This window comes from Oryzias latipes, chromosome 1 (genome assembly GCF_053564925.1).
Source record: "Oryzias latipes strain Hd-rR chromosome 1, Olatipes_Hd-rR_3.1".
NCBI lineage: Eukaryota > Metazoa > Chordata > Actinopteri > Beloniformes > Adrianichthyidae > Oryzias > Oryzias latipes.
Genome location: NC_136237.1, coordinates 18980717 through 18999767, shown reverse-complemented (window position 1 = coordinate 18999767; position 19051 = coordinate 18980717). Strand labels below are relative to the sequence as shown.

The 19051-nt window shown below is 40.0% G+C and overlaps 1 protein-coding gene across 2 annotated transcripts in view; it reads right to left on the bottom strand.

Moving 5' to 3' along the window:
• Positions 1-726: 726 nt before the first annotated feature.
• grin2ab (glutamate receptor, ionotropic, N-methyl D-aspartate 2A, b) overlaps positions 727-19051 on the bottom strand; it is a 134967-nt gene continuing 116642 nt past the window's right edge. For both annotated transcript variants that reach the window (XM_011477376.4, XM_078944267.1), the window contains 7 exons: positions 14958-15187; positions 14183-14343; positions 8416-8603; positions 7672-7910; positions 6209-6392; positions 5212-6013; positions 727-5118 (listed from right to left, as the gene is read on the bottom strand). In XM_011477376.4, the coding sequence (XP_011475678.2) occupies positions 4137-5118; positions 5212-6013; positions 6209-6392; positions 7672-7910; positions 8416-8603; positions 14183-14343; positions 14958-15187 (2786 nt within the window). In that variant the 3' untranslated portion in view covers positions 727-4136. The remainder of the gene's footprint in view (positions 5119-5211; positions 6014-6208; positions 6393-7671; positions 7911-8415; positions 8604-14182; positions 14344-14957; positions 15188-19051) is intronic.

Below are 19051 nucleotides of genomic sequence, written 5' to 3'. Positions count from 1 at the left end.
TTTTCCTCTGAGGACACGCCCCTGGCCTACTGCAGACACTTTTGCTGCCAAGTTAACTGTTAAAATCGTGTCTGTGTTAGCTTAGTTAATAGTGTGTCCGTTCAGTGGTGGCATCCATGTGCACTGCGGAGTAAACTGCAATTAAAAATGAAAGAAGAAGAAAACATTTGCACATGCGTGGTACGGTTCAGGTAGACCCAGCATTGTGGTCCAATTTTGCACATGCACAGATTTGTACGATCAGACTTTGCACATGCATAATAGGACCCATAACATTGTTTTTCTTTTTTCCGTTTTCGTCAATGAACCTTTTCCTTATTATGAACATTTTAAAAGGAACCCATTATTGTTAATATCTCAAGAGACACTCTTACTGGTTAGCGCACGTGTTGCACCGATCAGGTAGCCATTAAAAATCGAGTAGCGACAAGCTGGTTAGGTGTTTGATACTTAGATATTTGTAGCTAACTGGTAACATAGCTAGTTTAGTTAACCAAATCTATACATTGATTCTTTGTACTAGTAATTTAATGTATTTTTCAGGCAATAATCCTTTTCTCTTTGTCTTTCATGCAAGAATTATTATTTTTTTTTAATTAAAGTCTCACCTATGCTAAATTTAGATCACCACTAATCTGATAACTTTTTCACTGCTAGAGTAACAGTGTGAATAATAAAAGATTGAGTAGACATACAGACAGATAGAAAAATCATCACCCAGACAAGTACAAAAATGTAACCTTTACTTATTTACAGATTGTACAGAGATACTGAGTGACAAGGTATTATTTACAACACAACTAATAGCTTTAAAACCCCTGAACTGATACACGTGAAATACACAGTGGGAAGACCCACGGGGCTGCCCACCAACACATACTTTTCACCCAGAGCTGTGCATTTGAAGACCAGACCAAGATCAATGCTTGCCTGTTGTGTCTTATACACCTCTATGACAGAAAACTATCTTTGCACTGGTGCCTACCCAGTGCAATACAGCTCACATCACAGGCCATAGGCTGCGAAATGCAGGCTTTACTGATCAGAAGGGGCACAGCTGGGGTGAAATGGTACATGCCGGAGTTCGCATAGCCCAGAAAGTCAAACTCAGGAAAAACTTGAGTGTTGCAGAAAATCAGGTACTACCATAACCGCATCATGCAAAAAAAAAAAATTAAAAAAATAAAAACCAGAAGAAAGAAATGAAATAAAGATGATAAGTTTGTGTAAAAATCTCTGTGATAATTGAAATAGAAAAAAATCCCTCTAAATGCTCTACCTACAACAGCACAGGTGTGTGTGTGCATTTATAGGTGAGTTTTGAGTAGGATGGAGGGAAGAGAGTACCAAAAGCATACACACACCTACAGGGACACACCACAAGCAACCTCTAAATACATGTCCACTGTTTTATATAAATGCTTTCACAGTGTAAAACGCACTCACACACCCGCACACACGCAAAAGTGAGACAGCAGACTGGTAGTGGAGGAGAACACTGTGGGAGGGATGGGATTTTGTTTTAACCACACAGGCTGGACTGTCATTATTCATTGAGTGTGCTTCAAAATGAAAGACCTGGCTATGTGGAACTAGTCAATTCGTTACCTGGCTCACATAGTTAACTAGATCGTTAACCTAGTAGTGATGACTGTACAATAAGGTTCCAACCAGCAACAAGCCGGAGGGAGGAAAAAAAAAAAAAAAAATCACAAAAAAGATCTAAAACATGCCTTTCTTTTTAGAAGCATAATAAAAAGCCACATCATCATTGAAATGAGTTTAATACTTAATACCATTCAATTAAAATAAATAAAATCAGTTTCTAACAGTTAAAACTAAGATTTATCTGTACAGAAGTATAATATTGCAACCTGATATTGTGCATATAACTCACACACCAAACCTGTTGACACTGATAGAAAAGGGGCAGCGCTCACTATTAATTTTTTTATATAGACTCTCCTGCTTTTCTTTGTTGTCATTATGTGTGTGTTTGTGTGTGAGTGTTTGTATGTATGATGAGAAATGAAATTAGTAGGAAAGAGAATAGAGACAGACACTCAGCTAATGGCATATCAAGTCTTGTTTCCATCAAAATCCTTGTGCCCTAAAATCAATGCCCTCACTCAGTAGATTATGGATTTTTGAAACCCTTATACAGACTTTGCCATCTTTTCGAGTGTGATGTTACCTCTATACCCAGCCACTTTGCAAAATCTGCACTGCCACACGTCTCTCTGCTGACAGACACTTCTATGTTTTCACAAACACAGAGCTGCAAAAGTACCTGCAGCTCTGACGTGTGTCCAGGGGTTTTCAATTCATGAATACATTTGCATTACACTTAGCCTTTAGATACACTGCAGAAACATTTAATGGGCCTCAAGTCCTTTTGTTTTACACAAACAACAAAATGACACTGCATCCTAAAAGAGCCAGTGCTGACTGCATTCTCACAACTACTGATATTAAAGTGATTTCCAGCAACATGTTGATTTTTTTTCCAACACCACCACTGAACTTTCTTCTTTTGATATTTTATCTACTCTACAGGGAGGAGGGATGCAGGAAAAGAGCAAAGAGGAAGTAATTTAGAGGAAATAAACAAAAACAACCAGATGAGAACAGATCAAAAGGCTAGAAGGCAAGATGAGCACAAAAAAAGAGAAAGATTAAGAGTTCTTCCTTTTTTTGTTAATGTTTGATGGTGTACCCATCATCTAACGCTATAAAAACTCTGACCTGACAATGAAAACCGTTTGAGCTGTCCACTGTTCGATTCCCTAAAATCCACTGTTAAAGATAAACAGGAGAAAATGGAAAAGATCTATCCAGCGAATGGTTGAAAATATTCATCTCACTCAGTATAAAAGTGTTTTTGGTCAAACGTTTGTGTTGGTGGCAGGATATAAAATCTACAAAGTGCACAAAGAGGAGCTATTCCAAAGCCCCGACACACACACCCACCCTAATCTACGATCATAAACTACTGCGTATGTGCATATAAGTGTGCGTGTGTGTCATCTGGATGTACTGTATGCGCGAGTGTGCATATATAACCCTGTATAGGAGTTTAACTGTAACACAGGGCAGTAGGAAGCATGCAGAAAAACCTGAAGGCTAGCTAAGAGAGGAAGCGAGGATGCTATGCTGTACGTCTCTAGATCTAGAAACACTAGAACACACACTCTCATCCTGAGAGGCTTTTACTGGTGGCCATGTTCGGTCCACTTTTTGGAATGTTCAATTGGCTGACATCAACGATAACAAACAGTCGGTAGTTGCACGTCCCATTAAAAAAACAGACACAGCATTTTGTGTTTCCGAGTGTGTGTGTGTGTGTGTTCCAGTGTTTGTACATCTGTAGGCAGAAACTGATACACTTCTTAGATCTTTTTTCAGACCAGACTGCGAGGCATGCAGTCTGGTCTTTTACATAGATAGGAATTTCCATTCAAGTCAAGGATTACTTTAGTGTGGTTAACTTCTCTATTAGCCATGCTGGCGATGCAGTTTGGAGGGCCAGACAACATACAGGTTGACTGTAGAAATCATAGTGCAAAAAAGAGGGTCCTGGACAGCGTCAAGAGTGTTCAAGTGAAACGTGTATGTAAGTGAATGTGTGTCATTTCAGAAAGAAAGGGATTCTGTTTAAACCCCTCCCCCCATTTTGTATCCAAGAGGTTGATGTGAGGGCAGGACATCTTGGCTCACAGCTGTGTTTTCCATTAGATCCCACTGTACAGCGTCCTTTTTATTCCACCTGGATTTCCATCCACCTTGTCAGGCATATTGTCAGTTCGTGCCTCATTGCCCACAGCTTGAGGCAAGTACACACACTGAATGACATTCACATACACAAGTCATCCTGTGCTGTGCCTCCAGGTGTCCCCGTGGCCCCAACCCTGCCCTAAAGTGAGTGTTGTAAAGAAACAATGATTTATTTACTCAGTATCACGGTTAACCTTTTGGTCCAGAGTAGACCTTTTTGTCTTTCACCTGGGTGTGTTTGCATGTTTTTCTCTGTGTGCGCGCTCAGAATTGGAGCTGCCTGGTCCAGTCACACACACGCCTCCACCCCTTTCCTGCATGCTTTTGTGTTTCAGTGAGAGGAAGAGTGCCGTTTGTGACTCTCAGACATCAGACTCGATGCTGGGCATGCGACGGTACAGCCGGGGTCGGTTGCCGCCTGCGCTCGAGGCTCGCGGTGCTGTCACATAGCTCATTGGCTGAGAGGCAGCAGGTGGTACCATGTAGGAAACCACAGGAGGCTCCTGTTGGGGATAGAACACCTGTTGGTCGATATGGCTGCCATGCTGGTTGATGTGATGGCTGCCATGGTTACCGAGGGTAAGCGTCAGGGGCATCCGTTGCTTATAAAGCTCGTGGGTGGAACTTCTATGCGGCATGCGTGAGGCAGCCTGCGAGGCAGGATCTCGTTGTGCTGTGCCAGGTGCTGACTGGAGGAAAGGGTTGTGCGAAGGACGATCAGGCAACAAGCTTTTTGAACGCCGGGGCAGAGGCAGAGGAATATCCAGACTATGGTGGTGGGACGGGGATGGAGAAGGGGGGCTGCGGCTGCTGTACGGACGGTCAGAGCGCATTGTGAGCACGTTGGCATAAGCCCCCTCATCCAGGGTCAGCTCCCTGTCTCGGTCCCTGTCAGGAAGGCTCAGTCCCCGTAAGTGGTGCAGTTCGGGAATGCCATCCGGAAGCACGTTCTCATAAGAGTGCTGACGACTCAGCTGGAGTTGCTGGGCTGAAGACGAAGTAGGAAGAGGAGATGGAGAGGAGGGGGACGCCTCCAAGTGGCTTACAAGTCCGTCCCCCTCACCCACAAGGCCTAGCTCGCTCTGGGGAAGGTAGTGTGTAAACATGTCCCCGCTGTGTGGGTGAGAGTGGGAGTAGTGTGAGTGCAGGTGATCTTCGCTGATGTCATACAGGTTTCCTAGGTGGGCGCAGGCATCGCAGCGAGCTTGAGGAGAGCGTACAGTGTAGAGGCCAGAGTATCCGCTCAGCTTTGTCAGGCAGGTACGACAGTGGCTGGGTCTGCCCCCTTGCGTCCCTGCAGCTGTAAATGGAGCATCAAAGGAACCTCCAGACTTGTCTTTCGAACTGGACAGAGAGAAAACAACAGAGATTGTACACAAAGAAACAACATTCGGACTTGAGCAACACTCCAAGCTCACTTTGTGATGGATACTCTACCTGCTGTGTGTGTATGTGCTGTACTTTTTGTCCTTTAAAGAGTTTAGGTCAGCCTCGGCACTGTGACTGTGGTGCAAAAGACTTGCACTCAGCTGCAAAATGGGTGTGTCTGGCTGGTGTGTATGTGTGTGCGAGTAAGTGCTCTCAGGTTGAAACTGCTCAGGTGGGTAACTGTGGTCGTCCCCTCCCCCCTGGCTATCCCTCTGGTATGGTGAGGCAGACTGGAGGCTCCCCTGATCAGAATCAATTGAGTAGATCCTGGACCCTGTACCTCCACCACTGTTTCCTCCAGTCCCACCTCCCGCCCCTCCTCCTCCACCCCCACCCCTCTTCCTCAGCTGACTGATTGGCTTAAATCCGCCCCTCGCAGCCATGGAGTCAGAATCTTTATGCGACGGCGGGCGGCTGGAACATTCGGACATGTCTGAGTGCTGTGGTTCCTCAGGCAGGTAGCGCTGGCTCTTCATTTGCGGAGGTCCGCTCCCTGATGCCGGAGTGGAGCTTGGGCCCGGTGATATGACACTTGGCTGCGTCTTCAATGTCTCAACGCTTTTCTTCCACAGTGTTCGAGGCTTTGATGCAGTACCAGCCTGTGCGGGGAGGCGGACCTTGTCATTGGTGATTGACAGTTGGGGCTTGCTGGGGCTGGTCTGGAGAGCAGGGCCTTGTTGTTGCCCAGGAAATGGTGCAGCATTATTAAGGACGTTTTTGTGTCTCCCGGACAATGATGAGAAACCTTGTGGACCTGCAGCGTTGCTATAGAGACCAGGACCCTTCTGAGGCAGACTATGAAGTGAGTTACCTAGGAGACAAGAAGATATGTTCCTCAGACAAGATATAGAACAGATGGATTTTTGGATGGATGGTTAGCATATTAGCGCAGACGTTTTCTACAGTTTAAATTTGGATGCGTTCACATTATTGAGGGAGTTTTGTGTCCTTAATTAAAATCAAACTTCAAGTGAGTGTTGTAGCGTGTAGAACATAATCACAATACCTTTCCCTGACATCACATCGAGGATGCTTGGCTGCAGGAGGACAGTGTTGCGTTTAGGTGAAGACATGGCAAGGGATTTGGCAGACTTGAGCAAGTGAAGCATGTTGGCTTGAGGACTGAAATCCAGTTCTGGGTTCTTTTTCTTCATATCTATATGGACTCCATGGATACAGCTCCATATACCCTAAGAGGAGGAGAGGGGATAAATCAATGTGACAAAAACAGAGAGAAAATGAGGGGCAGGGCAAAGGTAATAGACAGGATCATATTTTAAAAGTAAGTGCTCTTAGCAACTTACTGACTTCACCTCAAAGTTCAGAATTGTCTGAGACCAGTTTAAAAGAAAATTGAATTGTGGAGACCTTCTACTGCAAACTTTAACCTCATTTTGTTTGGTAATGTGCCAATAAGAGATAATTGGCACCTTTTTTAGTTTAATTATCCTCAGAAGCGTAGAACATATTGCATTTGGGTGATGATGTCACTGAAGAGGCCTTCAAGTGCAAAGAGATGTTTCACCAGCAGCCACTTAACCTCCAGTACCGCCGCTCTAAAAGCACGTGCACACGCCAAGATGGAGGCACGCACACAGACTCAGCAGCAAAACTCTTTTCTCTCTTCTTTTTAAAAAGACCTAACGTGTGAAATACTGCACGCCTGGATTAAAAGCTCTTCCTAAAACAGAGAGATGACATATGAATAATAAAAAAATGGTCTGTCTGAGTGTGCCCATTAGTTGTTTTGCGTGAGTATTAAAGCTTGTAAGTGTATATTTGCCAGCACATCTGTGGTCAAACCAGTCTTTCAACTTACCCCACCTTCAAAAGCTCCACTTTTATCACTTAATGTGTGTTTAAGTGTGTGTGCGTGAGGGCAGGATTTAACAGGGGCTGGTTTTTACTCATTTAAGAGTGTGTCTATCTTCTCATCCTCTTAGCAGTTTAATTCCTCTGTCTTGTTGCAATAAATCTCAGCCTTGGCTGGACTCTAACTAATTATGCCATCCACCACTTCACTTTTTGTGACAGTGACAACTGAGTGGATTTCAGACAAATTAAAAGGACTTTTTTCAGGTTTTTATCTAACAAGTTTTCCTTATATATATTTTTTTTTTAATGGATTTTTTTTGTAACAAGGATGCATCAGCATTTAACATAGAAGACATGTTAATTATCTTTATCTAATTTTATGCCGTAATATATTTCTGGTGATAATAACTTCCAAAATTGTGATCGTTTGTCCTGGCGTTTGTGTTGCACTATAGCAGGAATTGATGCTGTACATTTAATGCACCCTAAGAGATTGTGGTTTGTTCCAAAATGTTCTGCTTAGTGCTGCAATTTTAAACAACAGAGTGGCTAAAATGGTTTTAGGAAGCAAAACTGGAACCTCTTTGTTCTTTAAAACCTAGGTAAAGCCTCTGAAAATGGCTGCTGGAGTTGCTTCTTTTGGCTTTTCCTCACCCTGCTGATGGTGAAAAGCAGCCCAGGCCTTCCCGAGCAGACACCAGTGAAGCAGTATCTCAGCCTCCAGTAGAAAAGATGCTCCGAGATGAAGGTTAGGATGGAGAGACCCATAGCTGTTGCCAACATGTAGAAGACTCCTGCCATGTTGTCCACGTCCAGCTGGCTGGACATCACCTCATTCTTTTCGTTGTGGCAGATCCCGGTCAGCCACTGTGCCTCCAGCTCCTCCATCTCACCTGTTGGAAGAGGAAAAACAGGTAAAGTCTATTTGGCAAGATGAAAAAAGGTGTGAACAATGGAGAAAACTGTACAAAAAGGGAGTAAGGAGGGAAATGACAACAGAAGGGGCAGGTGTTGCAAAAAAATAGAAAAAAGGGAAACTGTAATGAATGACAGGGGAGGTGGTAATTTGAAATTAATAAAAAATAAAAGGGCTGGTAGAAAAGGGAAAATATGGTCTTGACTGGGTGTTCAAGAAAGAGCGGAGGTATTATAATATGCAGTTTTTTTTGCATGCATGTGCTTGGACCTGAAAAATCTGCTCTGAGTTAAAATCTATGGTGTGAAGCAAATTACTTTAGCAGTTTGATTTGAGACCGGCTCCTCATCTCACAGCTTCTTGTTGTGAACAATGTGAAGGAACAAGCACAACAGCAGGCATGATAAAAGTATAGATCTGGGATTTTTTTTACATTTATCACATTGAATGTCTGTGTCCGCAGGTGTGCCCAGATGCCTCACCGTCTCCTATGATGCTCAGTATGGCCAGATCAACGTGCCGTTTCCAGTAGGATCCTTTTTGAAGTGCAATGCCGTAACCGGTTGTGGCAAAGATGTAACCGCTGCCAATGGTAACGAGCTTGCAGCCATCGTCCCTGCCTGCCATATAGTTCAAGACTGCAGCATCATAGATGAAGGCGTCCAGCTTTCTGCAAAAAACAAAAGCAAAAAAACAAACCACATAGTTGCAAGGTCAGGTTAAAGATCTGCGCCCAGCAGAGAAAAATAAAAATTGTGGCAAATTATATTCAACAGATTGGGATTTTCATCCCATTTTAAAAGAATTTGAAAATATCCAGTGCCTCAGAATAACAATATAGAACCCACTTTAATTTATGAGTCAGTAAAACAATATCAGTCATTATTTAAACAAATTTGGCTGTAATTTAGATAGCTTTTGTCTTAAAAAAAGTTGACATGTTGTGCACACTAAGGTAAAAGATTTCATTAAATAATTCAAATTAAAGACAACATTTTACTGTCAAAATGTCACAGGAGATTACAGCATCAGACAACAAAATTACCTAGCATTAAAAACACATTAAAAGCAAACAGCTATTTTAACTGTTTGCTATTAACAGTTCAATGTGTATTTAAATGAAAAGCTTTCATATTTGTTTCCAATAATGAATAAAAACAAAAACCTGATTTTTGTCTGTTTTCAACCCAAATAAACGTCTGCTGGACAGCTGTTCTGGTTGGAAATTGTTTCATTATTGCTACATTACTAGTTTTTCTTCATACATTTACTATTTTGCTTCATAGTTCGTTTGTTTACAAGTTTAATATTCCGTAAAAAAACGTTATGACAAAATCATATATACATAAATAAAAAGTCATCCACCCCAGTTTTATTATCACAGGCTATCATATATTTAGGAATACAGATTACTGCCTCTCTCCAGGATATTGTCAAATATAATTATACAAAAACATTTGAAGAAATCGTTAATGATCTAAACATTTGGACAAAATTACTCTCCTCTTTAAGAACTAGAACATCAGTAATTAAGATGAATGTGCTCCCCCACATCAATTTCCTGAGCATGATGATCCCAATATCTCCTTTAACAGACTTTTGGAGCAAAATTGATAAAGTAGTATGCAAATACAATGGTTGACCCAAACTCAAATGATCTGTGCTAGGAGGAGGACTCTCTCTCCCTAACTTTAAAATGTACCATCTGGTTTTTCCGTTGTGCCCATTCAGGATCTGGCTGAATAGGCACCTTGAGAAACAGATGACTTATCCTAGAAGACTAGAGGACGTTTTGTTTTCAGGTGTTAAAGGGAACTACTGCAAGACACATATTGGACCCATCATCTCTAACATGATCAGTAACTTCAGACTAGGAGAAAGGATCTTGAGAAAGAATAAAAAATTGCACTGTGACTCTCCCCTGTGGCATAACCTATATATCTTGGTTGCAAACAAACCTTTAGAGTATAAACCACTGATGTCTAAAGGTATTTAAAAGATTGTAGATCTGTATAACAATGGAGGAATTTTAGTTTTTTAACACTTACGCCACCCCTTTGACTTGCCCGACACATCTTTTTTTTTTCTACTTACAAGGGAGATCAGCACTTACATCATATAAGGTATTGCTAAGGACTAAACCTCCTCTTCAGCCATTCATGGACTGGATAAACTGTCCCCCCACCTGTAAATTTGTATCTGCACTGTATTCCAAATTGATAGGCCTGTGTTCATTGCATGGAGACTTGGTTCTGAACGGCAACGATATACTTTGGAAGAAAGTATGGGAGAATATATGTAATTCTTCCAAAAACCCAAACCACCAGTTTATACACTTTAAGTTCTGTCACAGACTTTACTACACTCCTGCTACATTGTGTCGTATGGGAAGGGTTCAGAGCCCAAATAGTAATATGTGTTCACTTTATTCCTTTGGCAGTTTTAAAAAAATCATGTGGGACTGTCCCCGCATTCACAAGTTTTGGAATCGCATATCTAAGATATTGTCTGAATTTGTTAGCAAAAGTATTCCATGTGATCCTACTTTGCTACTTGTCAATGAAGACTCAGCTAGGATTCAAAAAGCAGTAGCTTGTAAGACCTGCTGCTGACAGGTCTTACAGCGGCCAAGAAATTGTTAGCTCAAAGATGGTTGCCACCTCATGATCTTAGCACCAGGAAATGGTTGGTGTACTTCCACGACATTGTACTGTTGAAACTATCCACTGCCAGGATAAACAGAGCTAGGTCGCCGACATTGATCATGTGGTCAGAGGTAGCGATGTAGTTAAAGATCAGAATTCTGGAAAAGTGAACGCAGGGGCATTTTACACCACCCAGTCATTTGTATGGTTATATATCTATTTTTGTTTGTTTTTTATTTGGCTATATATCACAAACCTTTCTTTTTATTTATTCAGTTATTTATTTTTTATAAATATTTTCATTATTCTCTCCACAGTCTATCTAATATAAATGTGTATTTATATGTGTATGTATAAAACACTGTCATTTGTTTTGTTTTGACTAATTGCCGTTGTAGGGAACCCCTGGGGGGCTGCCGCCATGGGAGGGGGTGGGGGAGTTTTTGTTTCACTAAAAAAATGTTCGCAAAAACAAACAAACAAATAAATAAACAAGTTTAGAGGTTAAAAAATAGTGTCAGAGCCAAATTTATGATACTAAAACACATTAATTTCAGAAAAAAAAATAATCAGACAAAAGTCTCCTAAGAGTAAAGCCAGAGAAAGTCACAGCAATTACACTGGAACTATCAGGCTGCTGCCAGGAAAGTGTCACTGAATGCTATTCAAACGCCACTTGAAGAGAAAACATTCAATTAGATGGGCGAAACATGTAAAACACAAGAAAATAATGCGTTTATCAAAGATTTCCAGGATGTCTGATAAGCAAATGTTGTTAACCCTACTATAAATGATGATGAAGTCTTAATAATTCACTGGATTAGACATCTTGCTCATACAGATTTTCACCTTTCATACATTTATTAATTTTTTTACTTCAAACATTACTTACTTTGGTCAACTCTGATTTTTGGAGTCACTGGAAAGATTAGCAACATTTACAGTGTAGTGAACCACACCAGGATTCACTTAAGGACCCTACTCAATGAAAATTGTGCTTTGGTGTTTTTGACATAGCATTTTTCTCATAATACAGGATATATTTAAAAGAATTTAAGCTTAAAGCTGCATTTCTGAGAATTTATTTTTTTAGGTTGTTGTGAATCAGGAGCAAACAAAAGAATGGAGCTAGAAAAAGACGGTTGTTGTCACGTTGGTGCTACCAACATTTGGACACAAGCTCCCTGCTCCACTCCATTCTGATGCATTCGCTTGTGCACAACTAGATCCATGTACGTCTTCATCTTCCTTGAACGAGCTGCCATCTGTCTCAAAACTGTACAGCTCCGATATTGCTCGCCATTTTTGTTTTTTTGCACACGGACAGGTTTACAAGTTGTGTGCAATAATAGCCTAACATTACAAAACAGTTTGTAATGTTACAAACATTACAAACTGTTTTGTAATGTTAGGTATGTTTGTAATTACAAACTGTTTTGTAATGTTAGGCAGGAGTTGTGAGGGGCTGTAAGCTAGTGGGAAAGTGTAAACAGATGGATGATGGGAAATGAGGAAAGGCTTTATACACACCAACACTTACACCCACAACTTTCAGGTGAATTTCCAAGGAAATACAATTAAAAGATTATGTCCAAGAGAATGACACGGATTTTTTGATTTTAGTTAAAAAAAGCAATTTTACAATAGATCAAAAGATGGTCAGAGAGGAACTTTAAAAGCAAACCAAGACTACAGTTTTTTGGGGGGTTTTTCAGTGTGAAAGTGGCTCAAGTCCTTCATGCTGGCTCTCTGAACATAAACTGAGAACCATTAAATGTATCAAATTTAAATACAAGCTACTAAAAAGGAAAACAGATGTGTAATTAAAGCTGTGTTTGAGTGTGTCCTTGCTGCTGAAAATAAAGGGGGAATTTAGTTTATTATATGGATTGTTTCAGAAAAGAGGCAATCTGTTGCTGGTAAATTACTATTTCTTTTGTATCAGACAACAAAGAACTGCAAATTTGAAGTCAGCTACTGATGTCAATAAAAATGAATAAACTCAAGGTGCTTTCTTTTGCAGCTCTAGTCGGGTTTGGAAATCCAGCTATTCAAACTCTAACACTGTTAACCATCAGCGACCACAAACTATTTTTTCTCATTCAGAAAATCTGAATACTTGCCTCTTCATCCCTGTCATTTAACAATCAAGCCACCTCAGTGAGCTGAACATCATTTCACTTTAGGTAGTATGGCAGGAATATTGTCATTATTTGCTAACTCAATGTTTAAAATTGGCCATTCATGAAAAGTTCAATCAGCTGGACAAAAACATGGCATGGGGGAAGCTGCAGAGGCTGAGCAAACTTAATGAGTCTACAAACGGGAAAAGCAAAGCAGTGAGTCACAGGAAGAAAAAGAAAAAAACATTTATTTCTGATTGTTCCCCGGCAGTTCTAACTAGATAAAAAAAGTTCCATCTTAGCACAGTTCTGTCGGAAGATGCATTACTGCAGGATTTTGAATTAGAGTGCCTCAGCCAATCTTCCTCTTTACCACAGATACCAGCTTCAGCAGTCTCTGTGTACAGTTAAGTATCTTTCTTCCTGGCCTTAAGCCCTCAAAAAGAATGTAAGTTTCAGATCAGACAGCCCACTTTTATCCCCTTTTACAATAATGTTATAAAATGAACATTTCTGTTATGACAATGTTTATTATAGAGCCCATACTATATATTTTTGTTGTAGCCTAAGATGTCGCACAAAGTTAAGGCCTAAAAAATGCATTGTTAGCAAAACAAAACAAAAAAATCTGAACAGGGACATTTAAATTCATCTTTTGCACAGGAAAAGAATTACATTTTAAAGTCAATTATAAGACAAAAAGCTCTTATATCATAAAAATGAATTCACCCTGGGAGCCCTGTGTTACATATATATTTATGTGTGAGCATAAAACATTTTGGATTAAACCAATCGCCAAATGGGATAAACAGAAATAGCTGCTAAAATGTGTTGCTCCAGATAATGTAAAACTGTCTGTCTTTCATTTAACAAAAAGGAGCATTAGAAAACAAACTAAAATCAATAAAACATTTAGAAAACATTTCATTATTATTGTTGTTGCTGGCTTTTTTTTAACTAAGGACATAATGATCCCTTTTAAATGATTCGTACAATTTTGATTTAAAAAAAAGCAATATTTATAAGACCTGGGTATGAAAATGCATGTAATCAATATTTAACTTGCAAATATAGAGAATGAAAAGTAAAACTTTATATGATGAAAAGACCTAAAGCAACAACAAGAGGCTGTTCTTCTATTGGTGAATGTTTAGAGGGGAGCTTAAAGGTAGCCAGTTACGGCAAATTTTGATCTCTATGTTTTGGCAGCTTCTTCTTTCCAGCAGCAACAAAACTCCATAATGAGCTCTCACAAACTGTGTGCGTTCTCCTGTCAGCGACAGAAGCACTCAGCACAGCTACTGCAGCGTTTTAGCATAAGCTAGTGCTGGGCCCTGCGGGGCTGCAATGCAATGTCTTTTTTCTGTTTGTTTTCAGATGTTCTTCAGCACTGGCCTTGTTTGCAAACAGACAAATAAAAAACTCCCTCAAGTTTAATAGAGCCAAACTTAATGTGAGGTGCTTTGACAAGTTCACGTTACCCTGTCTTGAGGCTGACCAGTGCGTCTGTGACACCAGTCTGGTGGTATTTGGTCATGTACTGATGCATGTCCGGATAGTTCTTTCGAATGTTCCGCTCAGTGCTGCCGTTGGGAACGGTCCCGAAACGAAACGGAGGGGAATAGGAGTATGGACTCTGAAACTGCAAGGAGAAAAACAAGGAAAAACATTTTTTTTTAAGATGTGAAATTTGAAAAGAAAGAAAAAATATTTGAAAAATGTTTTACAAAAAGAGGGGGAAGCATCTCCCAAAAAGAGTGGAAGCAAGAATGTGGGGAAAAAATAGAAAAATAACGAAAATTCACAAAGGCGGAGGGGAGGGAAAGAGAGGAGAGACAAGAACAGACAGAGGAGAGAAGCAAGGGGAGAATGTGGAGTGGATCCATCAGTCATCATCACTGTGTCCATTCTAGTGTAAGACTGGGTGAAGTTCTGCTGACAGTGCCCTGCTCTGCAAACTCATTTCTCCCCCTCACACACATACAAGCCTTTATAAGCAGACTCTCCTTTGATCAAGCAGCCTGTGTTCATGTGTGTGCCGGTGGGTCTGCTGTGCTGGCAGAGTTACTGAGGTGACAGCTCCGGCCAGTGGGTTTGGGTTGTGAAGCCCAAGGGCACTCCCCAGAGAGCCTTGTCTGGCCGCAGGCCTGGCATCCATTACAAGAGTAACCCTCACTGTGAACGTATTTAGTTTTTGTGTGTGTGTGTGTGTGTGTGTGTGTGTGTGTGCGTGCGTCCATATAAGTACAATCCCACCTTCTTGTCAGACAGTCCAGTGACTTGATCCACAAACTCCTCCTGGATCATGAAGGCAGCCAGGTTGGCAGTGTAGGAGGCCAAGAAGATGACAGCAAAGAAGGCCCATACGGACACAATGAATTTACTGGTGGTGCCTCTAGGGTTCTGCACAGGCACAGAGTTGTTGAACACTAAACCCCAGAGCAGCCAGATGGCCTTACCGATGGTAAATGATGGACCATGTGGGTCTGAGTGAGGAGCCAGGGAGCGATAAACATAAAGGGAAGGACAAGATTCACATTAAAGAAATGAAGAGCGGTAAGAAGTACATGAATATGAACTTATACTTTAAAGCTTTACCGCCACATGACTTTTTTGCAGCGCACCATTAGGTTTAGTGTCAATTTAAAGATTTGTGCATGTCTGTCATTCTAGCTTAAGGAATGAACGTGCAGCTGAATCTGCCTCTGAAATTGTTATGTCTTTGTCTGGTGGTTTTTATGAAATGAAGAAACTTTTTCTGAAACAAAACAGCCAAAATTAGATTTAACATCTTTCATCTATGCTGATGATTTTCACATTATTTATCACAACAGCAGGTGCTACGTCATATGAAACACAGCAAACATGCACAGTTTATGAGTACAGGCTATGACCCAAAGAATCTGCGCATTGGCTGACCTAATAACCTGTTGACCCTATCAGAACTGATGTGATTTTGTAATAGAGCCTTGCTATGAATGTTGTGATTTTTGTAATTTAATAAATTTGAAACAATGAAAAGAATTTATAACAAAGGTAATTTCTTCGATTTTCAGACAAAGAACAGAATTTTCTATGTTCCTGAATATGTTTTTTCAGCATTTATCTTGTCTAGGACTAGACCTATGGCTCTTACATTAGTCTAGCTGCTCAAAAAGAGCAACACAACAACTTTTTGGATTTATTGAGGTTTTCAAGTAAAATATTTTTGACCATGAAAAATGATAGAGTTTTCTTTTCATTAGCACAGTGGTTTTACTTCAGATGGCATTGGATTTTTTTTTTGCAGCATACAGGAGGAGCTGTGGAGATTTTGATTGCTGGGGGTGAATGTGGCACAGGGTGGAGGGGTAGACCTCTGTTTAGAGGACTTGCCAGTGAAAGTGTTCTTGGGCAAGACACTGAACCCCCACATTACTCCTGGTGGTCCGGTTAGTGCCGTGTATGGCAGCTCCATCACCATCAGTGTGTGTGTGTACATGGGTGAATGGGACTCATTACTGTAAAATGCTTTGGAGCTTAATGAAGGTATAAAAGTGCTGCAGTGCCTTGTGAAAGTATTTGGCCCCCTTGAACTTTTAAATCTTTTGCCACATTTCAGGCTGCAAACATAAAGATATAAAACTAATTTTCTTTGTAAAAGAATCAATAACAAGTGGAACCATGAAGTGGAATGAAATTTATTGGATATTTCAATCATTAAAAAAAAACAAAAAAAAAAACGGAAAAATTGGGCGTGCAAAATTATTCAGCCCCCTTAAGTTAATACTTTGTAGTGCCACCTTTTGCTGTAAGTGTCTTGGGGTATGTCTGCATCAGTTTTGCACGACGAAAGACTGACATTTTTGCCCATTCCTCCTTGTAAAACAGCTAAAGCTAAAAGGGGTTGGACGGATTGTGTTTGTGAACAGCAGTTTTCAGTTCTTTCCACAGATTCTCGATTGGACACAGGTCTGGACTTTGACTTGGCCATTCTAACACCTGGATATGTTTATTTGTGAACCATTCCATTGTAGATTTAGCTTCATGTTTTGGATCATTGTCTCAGGTCTTTCGCAGACTTTCTTCCAGAACACTCCTGTATTTGTCTCCATCCACCTTCCCATCAATTCTAACCATCCTCCCTGTCCTTGCTGAAGAAAGGCAGGCCCAAACCATGATACTGCCACCACCATGTTTGATAGTGGGATCGTGTGTTCAGGGTGATGGGCTTGCTTTTACGCCAAACATAACGTTTTGCATTGTTGCCAAAAAGTTCCTTTTTTTTTCATCTGACTAGAGCACCTTCTTCCACATGTTTGGTGTGTCTCCCAGGTGGCTTTTGACAAAGTTTAAACAACACTTTTTATGAATATCTTTAAGAAATGGCTTTTTTCTTGCCATTCTTTCCCAAAGGCCAAATTTGTGCAGTATATACCACTGACTGTTGTCCTATGGACAGACTCTCCCACCTCAGATCTCTGCAGTTCATTCAGAGTGATAATGGGCCTCTTGGCTGCATCTCTGATCAGTCTTCTCCTTGTTTGAGCTGACAGTTTAGATGAATGGCCGGGTCTTTGTAGATTTGCAGCGGTCTGATACTCCTTCCATTTCAATATTATTGCTTGCACAGTGCTCCTTGGGATGTTTAAAGATTGGAAAATCTTTTTGTATCCAAATCCAGCTTTAAACTTCTACACAACAGTATCTGGGACCTGCCTGGTGTGTTCCTTGTTCTTCATGATGCTCTCTGCGCTTTAAACGGCCCTCTGAGAATATCACAGAGAAGGTGCATTTATACGGAGACTTGATTACATACAAGTGGATTCTATTTATCTTCATTAGTCATTTAGGTCAACATTGGATCATTCAGAGATCCTAACTGAACATTTGGAGAGAGTTTGCTGCACTGAATGTAAAGGGGCTGAATAATTTTGCATTCCCAATATTTTAGTTTTTTATTTGTTAAACAAGTTTTATATATCCAATACATTTTGTTCCATTTCATGATTGTGTTCTACTTGTTGTTGATTTTTCACAAAAACCTACAGTTTCATATCTTTTTGTTTGAAGTCTGAAATGTGGCAAAAGGTTGAAAAGTTCAAGGGGGCAAATACTCACTGCCTTTAGGCCAAATTTGCCTCAAATGTGGTTTTTAAATTGTGTAAAATTTACATTTGCCAGGAAGCTACAGAAAAAAACTGATAAGTCAGTCCATGGTGCATATGTATATAAATATACTGTAATCACAGTTCTATGTGCACTGAAAACTCCTGAGTTTTTTTTGTATCTGTTTTTGATTTATTTCTGTTTTAAACATACTCTAGAATAAAAAGACCACTTTGATGCACACAAAACATGTAATTTTGCATAAAATTACAATCTCTCCATATATCCTCAAAGCAAAATTGCTTGTTGTTACTGTATTGATTTAAATATAGAAACAAATTTAATGAGCTAACAGCTGCTTTAGTGTTTTTTGGCATTAATTATCTACTCTGGATTGACTTTTTCAAATAAATATGTGTTCAGTTTTCATAAAATTAGATTAGTTTCACATGAAGCTGTAGAACAACTGACAGCCTCAGACCTTCTATGTATTTCTATGCATAAATCTCTCCCCACCTGCCAGGGTTTGTGTGCAAATTTTCTTTTCTTTTCAACGTGTCCTGTCCAACAAACAGATTGGAGCTCCAGGCCTCTTGTGTTGGACAGATTTTACTGTTACAACAGGAGGTTTTTAATGTTCTGACACACAAGGTGTATATTTAATAATTTTGGGTCTTATCCAAAATGAAGGCATCAACTGAATCTGCTAAAGGGGAAGGTTTACAAAAAGTGTGAGAATTTTGAACTAATACAAAGAAATGTATGGTACGCCGAAATGGAGATATGTGATGGAGATAGGAAAACATTGAGAAAAAAAGCTTGAAATATATGCACCTTTAAAGATTTTTTTAAACTTTAATGTAATATGACATTGGCTGCAGGCTTTGGGTGAATCATTACTACGAAATTCCCATTGATCATTAAAAGTTCAGAAAACTGAGGGTTATTGCTCATTTAAAACATTATTGACCACTTTAGTTCCATAAATTTCAAAGCATACAATATTTCTTTAACTTACATTTTTTGTTCATAAAGTTAAAAACAGGGTAGGTTGAAACAGTCGCAAAATGCAGCCTTACTGGTATATAATTCCTTCCATGGTACAAGTGCTTTAATGGACCTGTTTTTTTATGTGGATCAAAAGCATGCAAAAATCCAGTAAGGCTAAAAGGTGTTGGCAAACAATTATTTCTCTCAATTTTTTTTATTCTTGGCTTTGAAAATTGAAAAAGCTGAATAATTTTTGGAAGCTGTTGTAAATT